General features: G+C 39.2%; 2 protein-coding genes across 2 annotated transcripts; both read left to right on the forward strand.

Annotated features, from left to right (window-relative positions):
• The first annotated feature begins 3,730 nt into the window (after positions 1-3,730).
• LOC115823121 (NACHT, LRR and PYD domains-containing protein 12-like) lies at positions 3,731-12,888 on the forward strand. The gene is made up of 14 exons (XM_030787133.1): positions 3,731-3,736; positions 3,845-4,014; positions 4,206-4,328; positions 5,446-5,559; positions 5,908-5,992; positions 6,834-7,038; positions 7,463-9,245; positions 9,765-9,938; positions 10,054-10,221; positions 10,382-10,555; positions 10,687-10,860; positions 11,408-11,581; positions 11,690-11,860; positions 12,009-12,888. The coding sequence occupies exons 3-14, from the start codon at positions 4,261-4,263 to the stop codon at positions 12,172-12,174; spliced, it is 3,456 nt and encodes a 1,151-aa protein (XP_030642993.1). The 5' UTR covers positions 3,731-3,736; positions 3,845-4,014; positions 4,206-4,260; the 3' UTR covers positions 12,175-12,888.
• A 3,891-nt stretch (positions 12,889-16,779) lies between these two features.
• On the forward strand, positions 16,780-18,170 carry c1qtnf7 (C1q and TNF related 7). Its single transcript, XM_030786716.1, has 2 exons — positions 16,780-17,011; positions 17,536-18,170. Exons 1-2 carry the CDS (start codon positions 16,780-16,782, stop codon positions 18,168-18,170), a joined length of 867 nt encoding a protein of 288 aa, XP_030642576.1.
• Positions 18,171-19,974: the final 1,804 nt, after the last annotated feature.

The raw sequence follows: 19,974 nt of genomic DNA on the forward strand, positions 1-19,974 counted from the left end.
GTAGTTATTTTGGATAGTGTTTTGCTAACAAACGGAGAGACTTTTTCATGCATATTTCTATTTTATTTTGTTTTGGTTTTTTTGTTTTATTGTTTTTTTTATTATTTTAATTTAATAGTAGCAGAATACTTGGAATAATTTTTCATATTATATGTCATTAATATTATTTTGTATTTTTATGTGGAAATATATAAATATATAATTTTATGATGCTAATTGCTGAGATATTATTTTAAGTTGGAATTATTTTTAAAGCTAAAATCTTTGTAATATTGTTAAAGTTACTAGTTTCTAAATTGGAGTTTGTGTATAGATTCACACAAGTGGTTTATGAAGTGTTTGGATTGTAATTATTACTGAATGGTTCTTTGATATGCAAAATGAATATCATGTCAATTTTTTTTTTGGTTTGTTTTGTATTTCAATGGGGTGTTGATTACAATCTTATTTCTTTCATTTCTGGAATAAAGGCCCATTCTGTTGAGACAAGACCTGAGTCCTGTCTTTCAGCAACACAGGAGAGAATAATTATTTTGTCTTTGACAGATTGATATGAGAGAGTTAGTCTAATTAGTGACAGGAGACAACATACATGGTGAGCCTGACTTTATTTACAACAAGTTCAATTTCGGTGTACCAGCATTTGCAGTATGTGCTTAGATGTCAACAACAAACCCAGAAAGATGAAAAGGAAGAAGAATCATGCAGTGCAAAGGCCAGTTGGATATCAGATGCAAAATACTGACAAAGATGATTAAATGTAACAAAATGTTTGTCAGCTCCAGGTTATTCCATCTGAACAACGATTTTATGACTCAACTAAATGCCTCCGCTTGTCTAGCACCATTCTTACTTTTTTTTTTTATAGCACATTATCCTCGGGATATCTGGCTACCTGTGAATATAATGATTCATTAGAACAATGTTTTCTCACACCACTCATTGAGGTCCATAGCTTTGTGCATTTTCAGCATCTCTCTGCTTTAACACGTGCCCTTCAGCACAGTTTAAGTCAACTGAAGCGCTGTTAGAGCAGGGAGATGTCTAAAATGTACAGTGTGTTGGCCCTTAGAAGGAGAATTCAAAAACACAGTAATAGATGTATATGTTGTGATTCATTAGAAAGAAACAGTAAGTATGTTGTGAAGAATGATAGGATGGCACTTCAGCTCCATTCAGTCATTATCGGAGTATGATAAATGATGTGTTGATGCTTAAGACTGAGACTAACCAGCTGAGTCTAAAACACCACTTAGAAAGACTATGCTTAGCACAGATAATGTTCCACAAGGCTCTGCATCATACAGGGTTATGTAACATTTACCAGAGTACAGACACAGAGCAAAGCGGCTATCCTATTAACCAGGTTGCTTTTAGCCATTCACTTGGGTGCATAAGAACATTCTTAATACCACATCCACTGATTTGGTCAGACAGTGTATATTGCTGAATGGTGCTCTTCTGTATTACAATTCCAAAAATATTCACAGCTCTAAAGCTTGATAATGATTACTACAGTGATCTTGGTGTCCAAAATCCAGTGTTGAAAATATAGTCTGTTAGGAGTGCAGTTAGCTGCTGCGATAGTGTTATATTGAGAACTGTGATTCGCCCTCACCCGAGTTAACCTGTGTCAGGTCACCTGTGACTTTAAAATATCTGGCTAAAGGTCACCTGACCCAACAACTTGTACACTGCTGTCCTCTAGTGGTGAGAAGCCTGGCATAACAAATACATTACAGACACCTATTCTGTTGAGCAGGGGTGTCAAACTCAGCCTCAGTCCAGGCCTCACCGGCATTTTTGTGTCCCCTCAGAGGACCAGAAAGCACAAGGCCATATATTGCTTTATTTACTTAAATAAGTGCCTCTATTCAAGAATAGCATATATTGCATCATTACTCTATGTTCTGAAAGCAGCATGTACATACATTTTAACAAAAAGAAGGATTGACAAATATTCAGTTGTATACACTATTAGTGTAACACCTGTGCTGTACAGACACTTGCACAGTGGAACTTGTTTTCATTTGTCTAATGTAGGAACATGCAACTGAGAACCTCCAGAGGGTCCAATAGGATGCCTTTCTCAGGCTAGAGTATTAACCAAATCTCCAGGTCCCTTTGAGCTGAGGAAACCCTTCAGCTATTTAGCAATGCCTGGATTTCATTTAATCTCACATTGCAGTGATAACGTTAAGATGCTATTGATGGCATACTCCACTATCACTGTGATTGTGTCTCAATAAAAATAACATCTCCCATCTGAAGCTGTTTTTATCACAACCTTAGGACAGAGTCCATTGCTTAAAAATAATTCCTTAAAACACCGACAGTGTGTCCCCGCTGTACTTAGGCTGGCAGAAAAGGCTGTGTATACAAGATAGATAGGAAGTCTGCAGGTAAACACAGTCATAGCACATCGGACATAGCACATTCCTTGTATTGTATGGCTGTTTTGAAAATGATCCATACAGCATTTCTCTCTCTTTGCCATTACATCAGACATTATTGGTCTAACAATATCACGGTATCACTTTGCTATCATAGAATTAGGAGAAAAAAGTAAAACATGAGACATGAAAGTTATTCAGTTACAATTAATCATTTCAACCTTTAAAGTGTATTCTCAGGTCTCAAGCTCAGTTCACTAAGCTCTTTCAAAACAGAACCAAATTTCCCCACCTAGGGATTAATAAAGTGTTATCTTAACTTATCTCATCTAAATAGCTTTTAGTTGTTAGTATTGTGTATCACAGCAAAAAAAAAACTTTCGTTTTCAGGACAAATTCAAACTCGAAGCTTTGTTCTCATGCATTCCTTTGACAAAAAGGTGTTAGACAAAACAGTCCATCAGTCACATACATGACCAGACTAAACGTCTTCACTGTTATAACACTTTGGTCAGAACACTATATAAAGACCAAATAAGGACATTCATGCTTCCGGCAGTCACTATTAAGAACCTGTTTGAGGTGTGAGTGGCATACAGTGAAGACATGCTCAAAATTCAAATTCATCAGTGATAGTGCAGTGCTAAAAGTCCACCACAGAGGACAACAAGCAGTTATCTTTACCATTTCCTGTACGACATACAACTAGCAGCAGCAGGCGCAGAATACTGGTGACAGGTGGCTTGGACATGATTACTTACAGTGCCAGACTTCAAACAAGCAAACAAATAAAAAGAAGGAAAACACAGAAAAAAAAAATTCTCCCGAGACGGGTAGATGCAGTACCACGAATCTCCGCTCGGGGCAGGCACTTTCCAGCTGTAAAGCAAATACGCATTTTACCTGAATCGAAACTGAAAGAGGCGCAAGAGGCGTACTTTTTTCGGACCGTTCACTGGCTGAAATCAGTGACTATATGTCATACAAACGTTTTGATAAGCCATTACGTGGTCATTCGGAATACGTGGTGAATCAACAGATAGCCAATGGATTATTTGTTTACGAGTTTTCCTGTTATTGCGCTGCGTCCTCACGCAATCAAGATGCAGACGGTTTGGATTTTGCTTCATGTTATCACAAATATATTACAAGTAGACTTATTTAACAGTATTTTATAAATCGATATCAAACAAACTTGAAAGGCAACATGTAACTGTCTTAATGACACGCCTCTGCCTCGTCTATATCTTCACCGTTTGTTTAAACTGTTCGGTTTAGCCAATTCGCATAGCGTCTTTACAGGGAATAACTAACTCGATACTGCTGTCCCCAGAGTACGAAAGGTAGATACAGTTCACACGCGGTAGGAAAGCACTGTTCCTAGTGCGTTTTTCTCGGGGGATTGGCGATAACCGTATGTTAAAATGAGTTTTTCTGGCGATTGTGACAAGGGGGGCGCTCAGTGTTCGACAAATCTCAGTCCGACAAAGGAAGATGGTGTTTCCAATACGAGTCTCTCTGGGGAATGTGAGAAGCGATGCACAACCCCCAAACTAAATGAATGTGAAGAGAAGAATAATGGCTGTGGTCCTCCAGGAACTGGTCAAAATGAATCTGAGAGGTATAGTTACCACTTCTGACAATGTCATAACAAGATGCACATGACAAATTATGAAGGATTATATGAGCGTGTCCCTAAAAATACTATAAATGGTTGATAATCTCTCAGCAAAGACAATAGTAGAGTTTGGTAAAGATGAAAACCAGAGGTTATCAGGTGAGCTAAAACCTTTCATTTTCTTTGTGGGTCAGTGCTGATCCAGTTCGGCAGGAGAGAGCAACCTCACCAGTGTTGAGCAGTGTGTCTATGAAGAGCACATGGTCAATGGATCCACCACTCAAATTTGCGGAAGAGGCACCATCCTCTGAGCAAAGGTACAGAAAAAAATGCCTCACCTCCCTCTAATTTTTACCATTCAGTTTCATACTGTTCAGATGAAATCGAGTCCTAGAAGAGATTTCATATTTCAGATAAAGTTTTTTTCCCCAGTTTTTGTGAAGAATCAGAAATCCTACTGCTGGAATCCAGGCAGAAATAGCAGCACCATAGACCATACATCGACATATAGCTGAGAATTTGTTGTCTCTGTTTCAATGCATATCTTGCCATGCCTCTCTTTACAGTGACCAGTCAGTGAAGACATGAGTTAAATTCAAAGTTGCAAATCAAATTCAGATGCACCACTAAAAGACTGAATAAACTACAGTGCCATAAAGTGTTTAGATTGTTATGTGATGAAATCCACCATACTGACATAAAACCAAACATCTCATACTGTGAACATGTCTAGGCACAGGAAACATGAGAGGTTTGTGTTGATGGAAGATTTCTGATGATGATCTCTGCTTTTCATACTTTTGGTCAGATATCTAGAATAGTGTCCAACCTCTGACAAAACTCCAGTGGATTCTACATGTTTGATTTAAAGCTGCTGAACATGTTAAGCTGTGTAAGCAGTCTTTTGTGGACCTCTGGATCTTGCTTTCCATCATTGTTTCAAAGTAGGGATTAAGTATTTCCAGACACCCCCCTGAAGATTATTTCCTTTTATGAGGATAAGCAAAAAAAGAGTTGATAACATTTCTTTAACTGTTAAACACATTCTGAATGAATGAATGAATGAATGAATGGGAGTCTATTAAAAAATTCTTTGTCCATGTCCGACCAGTGCCCAAAATGTTTGTATCCCTATTTTCAATACTTTTTGAATCCTCCATATGCAAGGTTTTCTAAGGTTCCAGTCTGGAGACAGAAATATCAGTAATGTACTGTAGCGTAAATATGTGGTCAGTCGTCATTATTTGATGAATATTGAGTTACATCGGATCCTTGTTTTGCTAAAAGTTTGTTTTCAGGCCAAATTCCCAGGGAATTAGGTTTTTGGGGAAAAATGTCAATTTCTGCTTCATGTTTGACCATAACAAAATGATTCTTGAGTCTGCTGGAAGTGTGTCTGTATTTTATGTATGTGCATTGTATGTGTATTTTTAGAGCTCAGCCAGCGAGAGCAGAATCCATTGCTGCCAGCTGTCTGTCCATAGAGAGTGATTCATCGATGGAGCCACCAATCACATTCAAAGAGAACAATGTTTCTACTGCAAAAAGGTACAAACTTCACCACATCGAGAAAAATAATCACTTCCAGTGAAACACAAAGCAAGCATACTGTACACGACCAGAGTAAGCTTCAGTCATTTCTATAAAGATGAAAAATAAACATTAAATATGGCAAACACAGTGCATCAATGTTATTCATACAACAACATAGTTAGTGTGTGGGTTGCTTTGTATCTGTAAATATATTAAGCTGAAATATAGTTTGCTTGTAGTCTCCTGCATTTCTCCTGCAACTTCTTTCAAGCCTTTGAATTATCTGATCAGTTGAAAATACAGATGCATGCATGCCTCAGATGAGCCACTCCTAATGTTCACTGTCTTGTATTCCAACCACAGAGACCACCAGAGTAAGACAAACAGCAAAAATCCAAATGATCTTTTAAGCCAGAATCAACAATCATACCTTTCAGCCATTTTAAGGGTAAGTTAAGAATGTTAAGATTGCATACAGGCCTAAGCAGTAAATGTTGTGTTTTCTGTGCTCCTTGTACACCACAAGGTCCTTTTATTAAGTGTTTAATGGGTATCCAGGTAGGTCGACGTCTGACATACAGATGTGTCTGAGAGAATTACCATTTCTTTGGCAAAGACACTTTACACTGAAAGGGGAGTTGATCCTTATGGTCCCTCAATGTAGTCTCCATTTCTTTACAAGCATACTTAAAAGTGTCACATCAAATCCTAACTGGGCTAAAAGTCAGTGGATTGCCTTTTTATGCTCAGGGGTACTGGTTTTAAATCAAAAACCCTGATAGATTGAACTGTGACCTCTCACACTTTGGATTTTCCTCTTATTCAGAGTAATCCCATCATCCATCTGTCTATGGTGGTTGTTTGACAGGTTCAGTTAGAAGACTATTCATTCAGGAAACATAAACAGTTTTTTCTTCTTTTTAAATTTATCACCTTATTTTCAGTTCTGGGTCTTTTGCAAAGAAATTTTAATAGGATATTTTCTCTTTTCAAAACAGTATTTTGGAAACATTGTCACATTTGGATAAAGCATATTCAATTATGTAAAATAAAGCAATATGAAGACGTATAAAGCTTATGGCAGATTTTTAAACACACCTCTATTACTGTTGCCTTTTTGTATTTCAGCGCAGTTTGCAGAATTAAAATATTACTTAGTAAATACTGTTGTTTGCTCAAGAGGTTACACCCTCAGAACTCATGTTAACTATAGGATGAAAAGGCACAAATCGATGCTTTTTCCAATACAACAGTGTTCCATTTGAATCATCGTTACTTGTTTCGATCAGATCGCCGAGGAGAGAGCCATTGCTTTTATGAAGAAAGAAATGAGACAAATCCACAGGGTTCTGAATCCTGATTGCCAGGAATTCTTTGAATTCTTTGAGTCAGATGAGGAAGATGAGGGTAAAGCACGAGAGGGAGTGGTGAACATCACACTTCGCATTCTGAGAGGCATGCAACAGCATGACCTTGCCGACAAGCTAGAGACACGTGAGTTTCCCATGTTGCTGGATCCTGCTGGAGGTCTTTGACTCAATATGTTACTACCAGTGGCAAATCAGATAATTCAGATCATTTTAACAAACATACCCTCAGGTAAAACACACATAGATAGCTCATATATGAGTGCCAATAAGGAGGGAGACCTGGTTAAACTAACAGAAATGAATCTTTTAACTTTTCCTATCACTACCTAGTCAAAAACAGGAGAAAACTAACACTGTAAAGACAAAGGGACAAAAGGACTTTTAACTGTACAAGCTCCAGACAATTCAATTAATTAACATTAAATTAACTTTCTATCTAGCATTATACATGAAATAGACAATTGGACCATACACCAGGAATTAATTAGTGAGATGTCCTATCCTAATGAGCTGATGTATTTTCTTTTTTTTTTCTTTTTTTTCATCAGGTGAACAGGTTATAGCATGTCATCGTAAGTTCAAGTCTGGTCTGAGGAGTAAGTGTCAGTGTGTGTTTGAAGGGATTGCAAAGCAAGGGAATCCCACCCTTCTCAACAAGATCTACACAGAACTATACATCACAGAGGGTGGAAGTGGAGAGGTCAATAATGAACATGAAGTAAGACAGATTGAGAAAGTAAGCAGAATGCCGGTATCAACTGAGACTCCAATCAGATGCAACGACATCTTTAAACCATTACCCGGACAGGAAAAAGTTATTCGAACTGTGCTGACAAAAGGAGTTGCTGGAATTGGAAAAACAGTGTCTGTGCAGAAGTTTGTTCTGGATTGGACAGAGGGAATAGCCAATCAAAATATTCAATTTATGTTTCCTTTGCCTTTTCGAGAGCTGAATTTAATGGCTGACAATAAATATAGTTTGGAGGGACTTCTTCATATGTTTTTCAAAGAAATGAAGGAATTCAAACTTTCACACTATGATGACCACAAAATTGTCTTCATCTTTGATGGGCTGGATGAGTGTCGACTCCCCCTAGATTTCCATGGCAATGAAATATGTACTGATGTAACAAAGCCAACCTCAGTAGATGCACTGCTGACAAACCTCATCAAGAGGAACCTGCTACCCTCTGCACACATCTGGATAACCTCTCGGCCAGCAGCAGCCAATCAAATACCTGCTAAATTTGTTGACCAAGTAACAGAGGTACGAGGGTTCAGTGACCTGCAGAAGGAGGAATACCTAAGAAGAAGGATCTCTGATCCAAAACGGGCTGACAAAATCCTCTCACACATTAAATCATCAAGAAGCCTCTACATTATGTGTCACATACCTGTTTTCTGTTGGATTTCAGCCACAGTTCTGGAGAGGATGTTGGGTGAAACAGAGAACCGGCAGATCCCTCAGACCTTGACTCAAATGTACACTCACTTCCTGATCTTTCAGATCATGCAGATGAATGATAAATATCATGAAACAACCAATATGAATCTACTTGGGAACGAAGACTACTTTCTCAAACTTGGAGAACTTGCCTTTCAGCAGCTGCAGAAAGGCAATGTGATCTTCTATGAGGAAGACCTGAGACAGTGTGGCATTGATATTAAAGAAGCGTCAGTATACTCAGGAGTATGTACACAGATCTTCAGAGAGGATTTTGGGCTTTACCAGGCAAAAGCCTACTGCTTTGTGCACCTTAGCTTTCAGGAGTATTTGGCCGCTTTGTTTGTGTACCTTTGCTGGGTAAACAGCAGAGAAAACTGCAAAAGCCAAAACGTTGAACTTCAAGGGCTTCGTTTGGATTCAACCATGTTCACCCTGCAGGTCACAGCTGTGGACAAAGCCTTAAAAAGCAAAAATGGACACCTGGACCTTTTCGTTCGCTTCCTTCTTGGTCTTTCTGTGGAGTCCAATCAGACTCTTATTCAGGACCACTTCACACAGAGAAAAAATACCCCACAGAGCAATGCGGAAATTGTGGAATACATAAAGCAGAGGCTTGGGGATAATCTCAGTGCAGAGAGGTCTATCAATCTGTTTCATTGTCTGAATGAACTGAACGATCACTCTTTGGTGGAGGAGATCCAGAGCTACCTGAACTCAGGAAGTCTTTCCCCAGACATCCTGTCCCCTGCACAGTGGTCGGCTCTTGTCTACGTGTTGCTGACATCAGAAGATGGAGTGGAGGTTTTTGACCTTCGAAAATATGGAAAGTCAGATGAATTTCTTTTAAGGTTACAACCAGTGGTGAAAACTTCTCGGACGGCTATGTGAGTATAACATGAGTATCACTGCTGCAAATTACAGCTTGGTTTAGAGATTCATTCATGGATTAATAAACAGATTCAAATTTTGTTGAGAAAAAGTCAAATCACAATTATTTTTGTATTTCTTTATCATTTAAACATGATCACACACTTTTAAATCTTTTTATCCAAGTTTCAAAATGTTAAACTTTTTAGTATTTTAAATGATTTTACGTACGAAAAAGGTGTGATGGACATTCATCATGTTTGGTTGGAACCCCCAGTAAATTAGAGGTCACCTTATTTTCACACTCAGTTGTCATTGTACTTGGGTTCTTTTTTGGCTTTTTTTTTTTTGGTTTTGTTTTTAGTCTTATCTGTTTGTTTGACTGTTTTTAAAATCAGAGTAAACACAGATTTTCTCTGACATCATATTACAAGAGATGAGTAAGTGCAACATGGTTTAGTCCTAACAAATTCAGAAACTTCAGATTCAAAAGGGATTTTCAGTCTCAATAAGTGTCAAATTTAATTGATTTTCAGACTCTCTACATGTAACCTCACAAAGAACTGTTGTTCCGGACTGGCCTCAACACTCAGATCAGAGTCCTGTAATCTGAGAGAGCTTGACTTGAGTTTCAACAACCTACAGGATACAGGAGCAAAATTACTGTCTGCTGGGCTGAAGAATCCTCAGTGTAAACTGGAGATACTTAGGTAGGCATACCTATTATCCTTTTCTACAGCAAAATATAGATTCACAGTCCCCATTTACCTTATCCCCCGTTTACCTTAACTTTATCATCTCTGTTTCTCTGCTTTCTTGCTCTAGGCTGGCGTTTTGTGGACTAAGAAGGGATGGCTGTTCTTTCCTTGTTTTAGCCCTGGAATCCAACTCCTCTCACCTGAAGGAGCTGGACCTGAGTGGCAACAGCACCGGAAACCAATCAGTGACTCCTCTCTTTACAATGCTACCGCGATGTCAGCTGGAAACACTAAGGTGATTTTTACAACTGAAATTCCAGTAAAAGTTAATGCTATTTGTAAAGATTGATAGAACAAAACTGTATAATTTTAAGTTGTTCTGTAGTTGTTCAGAACTCATTCTTTCATCCTTTTTGTCACTTCCACCCCTACTACCCACTGCTCTCTCAACACAGGCTGTCACATTGTGGGGTCACCAGAAATGGCTGTGCTTTCCTGGCCTCTGCTCTCATTTCAAACCCTTGCAGACTGAAAGAGCTGGATCTTAGTCATAATAATCTGGGGGACTCAGGAGCAGGATTCCTACCAGGATTGCTTAACAACACAAATTGCAAACTGGAAAACCTGAGGTATAAACATTTTTACCATTCATTCATTTAATCTTACCCATAAAGGCTTTCACTGGTGACTTGTACAGGCTGTGGGAGATCTCTCAGAAGTGTAGGTTAGTGTCCTGATTGTTTGTATTCATTTCTCCTAGACTGGAGGGCTGCGGAATGACTTGGAAATCGTGTGCAGAGCTAGCAAATGCATTCAGCTCACTGCACTCGAGTCTGAGAGCACTGGATCTGAGTGAGAATGACTTGCAGGATTCAGGTGTGAAGGCACTCGCCGCTGGATTGAGGAATCCAGATTGTAAACTGGAGAAGCTAAGGTAAAATTAATTGTTTTGAGAGTCAGATTTTAGTCAGAGCAGAGCAGCAGGCAAGGTTTTAGCATGTTAGTTTCCTCATTGCAAAGCAAGTGTACAGCAAACTACTCATCTTTTCATACTTTGGGGGCAGTTCAGTCAGAGCAGAGACTAGGTCCCCAAAAAGACCCACTTCATCACAACACTCCATGGTGCTAGACCAGTAGGCACCACAATATCCTGTATTTATGTATCACATACATGCTTGACACATTTCATACATATTCATCCATTTATCAATGTTCTCACATTAGTCTCCAATTCCTGCGGTGAGAGGGAAAGTTACCCCAGCTGACAAACTCACCTGACACTGAATGACCACTGTGTATCTCTGACCACAGTAATTAAGTGTGGCACAGCCAAAATTTGAATCCTTAATCAGATATGGGATACACCTCCTCCTTGAAGCAATGCTGCCTAAGCAGAGTGTGCCACCTGGTGGCAGTTACATCAGTAATGAATGCAAAGTTATATCATTCAATTTTCTTCATTATTGTTCATTTTTCTGAAGGCTGTCAGCATGTGGATTCACAGAGAGGGGCTTTTCATCACTGGCATCATCTCTGAGATCAAACCTTTTGCTCTTGAAAGAGTTGAATGTGAGTAAAAATTTCCCTGGAGACAAAGGGATGGGACAGCTCTGTGCTTCATTGAAACAACCCAGCTGTTCACTTGAAAAACTGTGGTATGTAATATATATCTTTGTACCATGGGTTTCAACATTAGCATTTCCAGTCTGTTTGTAGTTCTTTTCTAAGGACAGAAGAAATCGAAAACTGTCATGTTCTTACAGCATGGACCGCTGTGACCTGTCATGGAACGCATGTGTATCCCTCGCCTCAGTTCTTGGTGCAAATTCAAAACTAAGAGATCTGAGTTTGAGTGACAATGACCTAAAGGACACAGGAGTGGAGCTGCTTTTAACTGGACTCCTGAATCCTGCCTGTAAACTGGAGACATTAAGGTAAGACCATATAGTATAAATTATTAGTTCGCTCATCATTCTGACAATGTGAGTGATTTTTTAAGGAGTTAAAATCTGGCTTTTTTTTTTTTTTTTTTTTTTTTTTACAATGTTAGCTAATGGATTGTATATTTTGTTTTCATTGCAGGCTTGCTAATTGTTCTCTCACAGAAAGCAGCTGGGACTCTTTGGTCTCAGCCTTCAGTTCAAAAAGCCCAGTCTTGAGAAACCTAGACCTGAGCAGAAATGGCTTAGATGAGACTGGAATGAGCCTCCTCTTCTCTGTCTCCAAGGTTGATGTGATTTTACAATAGGAAAAAGAGACAACAGGTGTGTTTTCTAACTGATACTTATGTGAACATACATATACATTCTTTTAAAAGAATTTATTCACAGTGAAGAACTGTGCATTATAATTGTGGACTTTCAGTTTGCTCTGATTTCATTCCCTCCAGGACCTCTTTATGTAGCATCTAAATGTGATTGATATTTGAAGAATCCAGAATCCAACAACTAGAGAGCATATATATTTTTCACACCATCATGAAATGTTTTCTAGAATAGATTACATCATTGTATCTCGAGAACTCTCCTCTTCTGTGGAATCTACAGAGTTCCTACCCAGGTCCATGGTGCTACTTCTCACCTGGAAAATATTAAGGTTTGAACCTGCAGACAAAGGCTTAACAATTCACTACTACATACTCTGAGGTCTTGCCAGGACTGAACTGTTGGCACCCTGTTTGTTACTCAGTGTGACTGATTATCACTGTTTAAAGTAATCCACAGAAATCCACAATGACAACGCACCTTCATTCAGAACAGGACTAAAAACTACAATCTTTTATGAAATTAGGACTTGATATGATTCCTTGTTCAGTTTTGTGAGTAACTGAAGAGTTAAAGTAAAATTAAAGTAGAACAACCTGTTTGCTTCTATATGGTTTTGCTTTGTGTCAAAGTGGTGCAATACAACTGTATTAGTTCCTATTTTGATAAAATCTAAATTAGCATTTTACAGTTTAACATGTGGGTGCATGTAGCTATATAAATATTCTGTATAGATTGTAAGGTTACTTAATGGAGATTTTGTTCTATTACTATTTTTTTCTCTGTTGGTGTTCTTATTAATTTGATTAAGTCTACCAGCAGGAATGTTTACAAATATTCTGTGAACATTTCAATGTTGAATGTCAAAATTTTGTACAAATGTCTGGATGTACTGTGTTGTGTATACCACTTATAGATGTATAAAACGTACAGATCATCTTGGTACACATTGTCCTGTTTAAATGAGTTGTTGTTATCTCATATGAAAGTTCCATGAACTGGAGTTTAGCATGAAATGCAGAATTAGGTTGCACACTCTCGATTACGTTATGTTTTGTCAAAAACATCAGCAAGGGATCATCAGGTAACATCAGGAGGGCACAGTCAGCCAGACTATTACTCATGCAGGATTACAGAGGTGTATGGGCAGCAAGACAATTACATAGAGGTGTATGGTGAGACAAGCGAGTACGCAGGATTAAAGCAGATGCCAGGCTTTAGGGGGTGGTTTTATGGGCAGGAGTATGGAATTTCAGCCCTGCCATCTGTCATTCATATGTGTCTGGAGCTCTAGAGCTAGTCCTTTCAGCCTAATATTTCTAGATTTACATGCTTGCAGTGCACTATAATTTAAAAGCTATCCACCCATTCACGACTGTTCTTAAGCCCAAGGAAAAATGTGCTCAGTCGATTCCACCACTTGTCCACTGTTGGCATACATACTGGAGGGTGATAAATTGGTTTATCTGAATAAATCAGCTTTGATTCAGAGAAACTAGCGTAACAAAATGCAATTAATGCAGCTGTTTGGTTAAAGCTGCCAACAGTTTTCTTACAGAGATTTGTGTGAAATGAACCAGACCGTGGAAATGAAGGTATTCATTAGATTGACTTTCCTCTAAGAACAACTGACATGGAAGTAGGGAAACATTATCAGAGTCATCAGTGGCTGCTTGAGTATGATGGGCTCCGCTGTTGATTAGTATGGAATATATGCCAAAGCATTTTCCCTAAAGGAAAGGCCAGAGAGTGTATGTGTGTAAAATGAGGTAATCCTGTGATCTCACTGTAGTGTGTTTCAGCTTGTCATGAACGCGATGAACAGAGTTTTTAAGGGTGTAAGTTGTGTTGGAAAATTTGTAGGGAAATGGGTTGGGCTGGAGAGAGAGAATGGAACAAGGAGGAGACAGAGAAGTGGAGAGAGGGAGAGAGAGAGAGAGAGAGTAGGACAAAAACTGAAGTATTGCAAGAGGCACTGAATGTAAGATGTGATGAAATGACTTCTGCACTGGTGTTTGGACATTGGTTTCTAAGTGGATGGAGGAAAAAAGAATAAACAATAGAAACATTATTCACATCTCTGAGGATTTCAAAGGAGAAGACGTCTTGACCCCTGGAAATTTTTGAGAACCAAATAAAGACAACAGCGTAAACAGAAACAGCAGTAGCAAAACAAGAGCACAGCCTCCTTGTTAACCACAACGACATTAAACAAGGTGAGAGCTTCGAAAAACTCCAAGAATTTCATAAAGCACTGTCAGTGTATAGAATTGTTGGCATAATACTTCTCATTAAATGGAAATTACATATGTTCTCATGGCAAATTTTTTGCAGGGTTGTACAAAGTATACACGTGGTTAGAACATGTAACAAAAATGATGAGAATATTTTAATATGCTAGTACTCATGGTCTATGTCTTGCATGAATAGTACAGTGATTCATAGTTTGTGGAGCTGTTGTTTATCTGTGTAGATGCTAAAAAAGCAAGAGTAAAACGAACACCATTGGCAATGTCTTTAGTTATAATTTGAGATAACAATGATGATGTAAAACTAAAAGACTAAAAAGTGAGAGAGAGCTGAACTCAAGCAGAGATTTTGAAACAAGATCATGTTTTAGGACCAGTTATTGTAGAAATGGTGTCAGGAGTCATTCAGTTCATATCAGTGACGCCTGACCAGATTGAAAATATTAATACATCACATCGCAGTCTCTTGGCACAGATTCTTTTACATATTTTTCTTTTGTTTCCAAGGAGACCGTTTAAGAGGTTGTACACCAGCTTGTCATAACATAAGCATAATATTTAATATTTTCTCTCTCGCTATAAATATATCATCCCCTCTTTCCAAGTATCACTTGTATTTTATTCAGAACTGCATATTTTCATTTTAAAAATATGGGTTTCACTAAACCATAACTGAACGTGTGAAACACCATTTGTATGCTGTTGCTGTTCTGGTCATTTGTTCATTCATGGTTGAGGGGTTGCTCATGTGTAAATGTGACTTGTATGAGGGTACCTAAATAGGTACTCTGAAACCTATTCATTCAGCATCAGACATTTTCTCATAGCCTTTTACGAACTAAGTTCCAAGTTTCTGTTAACCTGACATATTGTTCAGGCAGCAGCTTGAATTCTTTGAAGTGGATTCATGGCAAAACAATGATGTAATGTTTTTTTTTCTTTTTTTTCTTTCTTAAGATCCTCAAAACATTTTCAGATTATCACTTGGTTTGTTATGACAGTTTATGTCACACCACAAATTCATTCTGTCCGTGCGCCGTGCACTGTAACTCAAGACATAGCATCCTGTGTGCACTATTATCGTTGACTTTTATGGGCACAGTAAGGCGGACTGTGAGATGAAAAAGGAGTTGGTTGGGAGGACATGGTGTGTGTGTGTGTGTGTGTGTGTGTGTATGCATTTTCTGTGCCTTGCTTGTACACACAGGTCTAAAACGCATCTTTGTGCATCACAGCGCACATCTGGTCCCCTTACCAGGGAACTTGGCAGCGATAAGATAGGAGATGTAATCCCAGTGATTCCCTTTGGACTACGTATCCTTCACTCAGCCATGTGATATTTTATGGGAATACTGTTGGAACCTTGTTTTAGAAAATCAAATATATTAGCAAGTTCCTGTTTCCTCTCAAGCCAAGCCTGTGTATCTCATTTTACAATGGCTTTGGGCTTTGAGTTGTATCTTTGTTTGTTCTCGCATGGAGTGAAAGGAACATAAACTGGGCTGACTACCAATGGAAATTTTCTTGATCTTTTATCCGGATTATCTGATGATCTGTTAATGTTATCAGTGTGATAGCAATATGGTGTGAATAGCTTGCATGATAGAGTGTAGGCTGAAGTTTTGAATCCAACAGTTGGAGGCTTTGCTCTAATATCACCTGCAAAGTATGCATTGCGTTTTAAAAAAAATGCTTGTCATTTCAATATTAATAGCTTGTTTAAAAAATGTCTGGGATAATGATTTGAAACTGTAACTACGAATGTGGCCCACAGAGACCTGCCACAATACACATTTGATATTTAAATTTATTTTAAGCGCTCCAGTGATATGACTGTATAGTGATAAGTTTTAATGACTTTAGTTTATGAGGAAAGGGCAAGATTTGCTTGCTCAGTTACCAGACAAACAGCAAATGAAAATGTATACAAAAGGAGTACCCCAAACTGATTCCCCATATTCATGTCACAGTCACTGCCAATGTTCACAGTACTGAACAGGAGTTCTGCACTTGCACAACGAAAGATCTGATAAATGCTGTATTTCCTACACTGACCTCTGAACATAACTATTCTGGTGTTACTGTATATTGTTAATCTTTGAATGTAGGTGTGGTTACATAGCCATTTCCATACTACTTAAAGACTGTTGCTGTTCTTATGTGAATGCTCCTCTGCTTATTTTTCAGTGTAGCTGTTCTCAGATGGCTGTTCTCGCGTAGCTGTTCTTTGAATGTAAAGTAGCTGTTCCCACGTTCATGTAAAATAGAGCGTAATATAACTGATCTACTCTGGCTCCTGTGATGCTGTGCTCTCTCCCCTCTTCCTTTGCAGAGCTGAGTATGTGGGCAGTGCTGGCTATGGTCTGTCTGTGTCAGTGTGTTACCGGGCAGCTGACAGAGGCCAAGTCAAAAGGAGCCCAAACTCGTTTTGTCTGCAGTGTTCCGGGGCCACCGGGAACACCGGGGAAACCGGGTGCTGCAGGGCCCCCTGGGCAAGAGGGTCATGTAGGGATACCTGGAAGAGATGGCAGAGATGGAAGGAAAGGAGAGAAAGGAGAAAAGGGTGAAATTGGTAAGCATCAACATGCATGGAGTTATTTTTTAACGACTGTTTATAAGACACTGTATCTGTATGGCGTACGCGTACTCACAAATAATGTAAACCAGTAAGTACTATGTGAGGAGCGCCACTGCTACCACTGACAATGTTTACAACTACCACTACACTTCCAGAATCACCCCGTTAAAATCAAATACACACGCAACAAAGGAAAACGCATTGAATAATGTACAGGAAAGAAAAGAAAAAATCATATCAAACATATCAAAATTGATAAAAATGACACAAAGATGATAAAAGTCAGTGTGATGCGCTATTTTCATGATGTGCCTTTCCTGTTTTTGCTCCTAAATTGGAATATCCAATTACCTCTATTCTTGTAACAGCTGTCCTCACAGGACAGAGTGATTTATACATTCGTAAGAAAAGGCTAAGGTACCCTAGGCAAATGAACACACAGAGAAGCAGAGTATGAAAATATTTCACCAAAAGAATGAGGAATATTTCAGTCTCACCGCAACTGATGTCTGTTTCAGGGATGAAAGGGAGAGTGGGCCCCACTGGGAAGCGTGGAGAACGTGGTCAAAGGGGCCAAGTTGGGAAGCGGGGCCCTCAGGGTGATCCCGGAGAGCCTGGACAAGGGGGCCCTCCTGGACCCCCCGGGGAGAAGGGGGATAAGGGTCAGCGGGGTCCACGTGGCACGGTGGGCACTTGTCTGTGCGGGAGCTTGGTACCCAAGTCGGCCTTCTCAGTGGGCATCACCAGCAGCTACCCTCCAGAGAAGGCACCCATCAAGTTCAACAAGGTGCTCTTTGACGAGGGTGGCCACTACAACCCACAGACGGGTAAATTCGTCTGTGCTTACCCAGGCATCTACTACTTCTCCTACGAAATCACGTTAGCCAACAAACACTTGGCCATTGGGCTAGTGCAGAATGGGCAATACCGCATCAAGACCTTCGACGCCAACACGGGCAACCATGACGTGGCATCCGGCTCCACTGTCATGTTTCTGAACCCAGAGGATGAGGTGTGGCTGGAGATCTTTTACAAAGACCAGAACGGACTGTTTGCAGACCCTGGCTGGTCTGACAGCCTCTTTTCTGGGTTCCTGCTCTATGCAGACACAAACTACATGGACACATTGGCTGAGGACTATGCAGAACACTAATTGTATCAGTGTCATGTATTAAGTTATATGCTATTACACAGAACAAGGGAATATTTCACAAAGCAGAATTTTTCAGCAAGCTGGAGCACTCAAGCGCACATGCTTCCTAAGGTGAGGATTTTCCAACAGGAAAAGTCTTCATCCTTTGTCCTGTTGGGTGATCCTTGTTTTTGACAGAGTCATTAATATTTCTCTGAAAACTTAAAAATGAAAATATCCCTGCCATATATCATGACCTTCATGTGGGTTCTCTCATCCCTGAAGAATTTGCACTCTATTCAGTGACAGAAAAAAAAAACTTTACTAAGATTGTTCCACACAATTACATTTTCAGACCCATTGGACACCCTTCTTCTTTTTCAGAGGCACAGAGCTGGATGAGAGGTAGGTTAGACAGGGGCACAATATATCAGCTATCCTTGAATAATTTTGAGGTTACATGTCTTCATCAAGGGTACAGCAGTGGTGGCCAGAGGAATGTCAAAGACACTGGAACATGTACTAGAACCTGTCCTGCTTCAGTGCCTAGTCTAAATCCAAGGTACCACATCTGGGAATGAAACCCAGCAACAATCTTTTGTCTGGTATGATTCCTTGACCCACTAGGTCAAAGCTACCAAAGGCTTCCCGATGTCTGGATCTTATCTAATAACCGTTGCAGTAAATGGCCTTAAAACTACGTAAAGCTTTTTCAACACAAGACTTGTCATTGTCTCATGAAGCTTATTTTCAGTTAGGTCGCTAACTATGAATATATGTATTGGGAATCAATTGTAAATATAGTAGTTTTCAGTTGCTATAAGTGAACACAGTAAAGGATGTTTGTTTAAAATGATTATTTATATGTAGCATCACAAAGTGTACCTCTTAAAGGATTGATTATATCCATTCCTTTTGTGCATAGTCTTATTAATCTGTTTCTGATGGTTTTTACAGATGTTGTGCTACATAAATAAACTCATCCCCATAATTTTTGTGGCTTGTCTCTGATTCCAGCATTGATAGACTGGATACATGCAGAATGAACATTTGGTATATGCTCACTGCTACACAGCATATACACATTTGCTGTTGTCTTAGTGTGTGTGTGTTGGGGTTGGGGGGTCTCAGAGAGAGAGAGAGAGAGAGAGAGAGAGAGAGTTTCTGCCAAGTACTTGAATTATTCTGACACATAGCAGTTGAACCCCTATGCTTCACAACAAACTGGAAATAATTTATGCAGACAGAATGCTTTACTTTCACAGTTATTTCTAGATTATGAACAGAAATGTCACAGAAAGGTTCGAATATGCACTTGGTGGAATCAGTCAATTCATTTCTGCATTCTTATTTGTTATAAATTGAAGGCAAACATATTGTTGACTGCGTTAGTATTGATTAAATGAAAGGGGTATTCCATATCACACCTAAAAAAGAAAAGGGGGGTTAGCGGTCGCATGAAGTGATCAAGGGATTAAATCCAGATGGAAAAACGGGGAATTCCGATTCCAGACTACTCCAAGCCGCCGTAGGAATACGTCATTGGTTTGGCAAGATTGACGGACGCCGCGGCAAATGAAAGAGGAGCACTGCATACAATCATTGTAGGATGCTCCCTGGTGTTTCCCCTGGTTTGGATGCAGGGTAGTTTCTCCTGTTACTAAGCAGCAGAAAACATGATGGCGGTAAGACAGCTAGCAACTTTGGATTATAAGTAGAAAAATCATTTAAACACAGACGACATTTGTTTTTCTCCTCATCGATTTACTGGAATTCTGTATATTGATTACTTTGATTATATCTAAGATTATGGTGCCTAGGGCTA

Source organism: Chanos chanos, chromosome 10 (assembly GCF_902362185.1).
Source record: "Chanos chanos chromosome 10, fChaCha1.1, whole genome shotgun sequence".
In the NCBI taxonomy this organism is placed as follows: Eukaryota; Metazoa; Chordata; class Actinopteri; order Gonorynchiformes; family Chanidae; genus Chanos; species Chanos chanos.

Excerpts from the sequence above, each read along its gene's own strand:
- LOC115823121 (XM_030787133.1), top strand. The coding sequence starts at position 4,261 with ATGAAGAGCACATGGTCAATGGATCCACCACTCAAATTTGCGGAAGAG. Across the intron at positions 9,939-10,053 it reads TGTAAACTGGAGATACTTAG|GCTGGCGTTTTGTGGACTAA; the intron begins GTAGGCATACCT and ends TTCTTGCTCTAG. Across the intron at positions 10,861-11,407 it reads TGTAAACTGGAGAAGCTAAG|GCTGTCAGCATGTGGATTCA; the intron begins GTAAAATTAATT and ends ATTTTTCTGAAG.
- c1qtnf7 (XM_030786716.1), top strand. The coding sequence starts at position 16,780 with ATGTGGGCAGTGCTGGCTATGGTCTGTCTGTGTCAGTGTGTTACCGGG. Across the intron at positions 17,012-17,535 it reads AGGAGAAAAGGGTGAAATTG|GGATGAAAGGGAGAGTGGGC; the intron begins GTAAGCATCAAC and ends TGTCTGTTTCAG.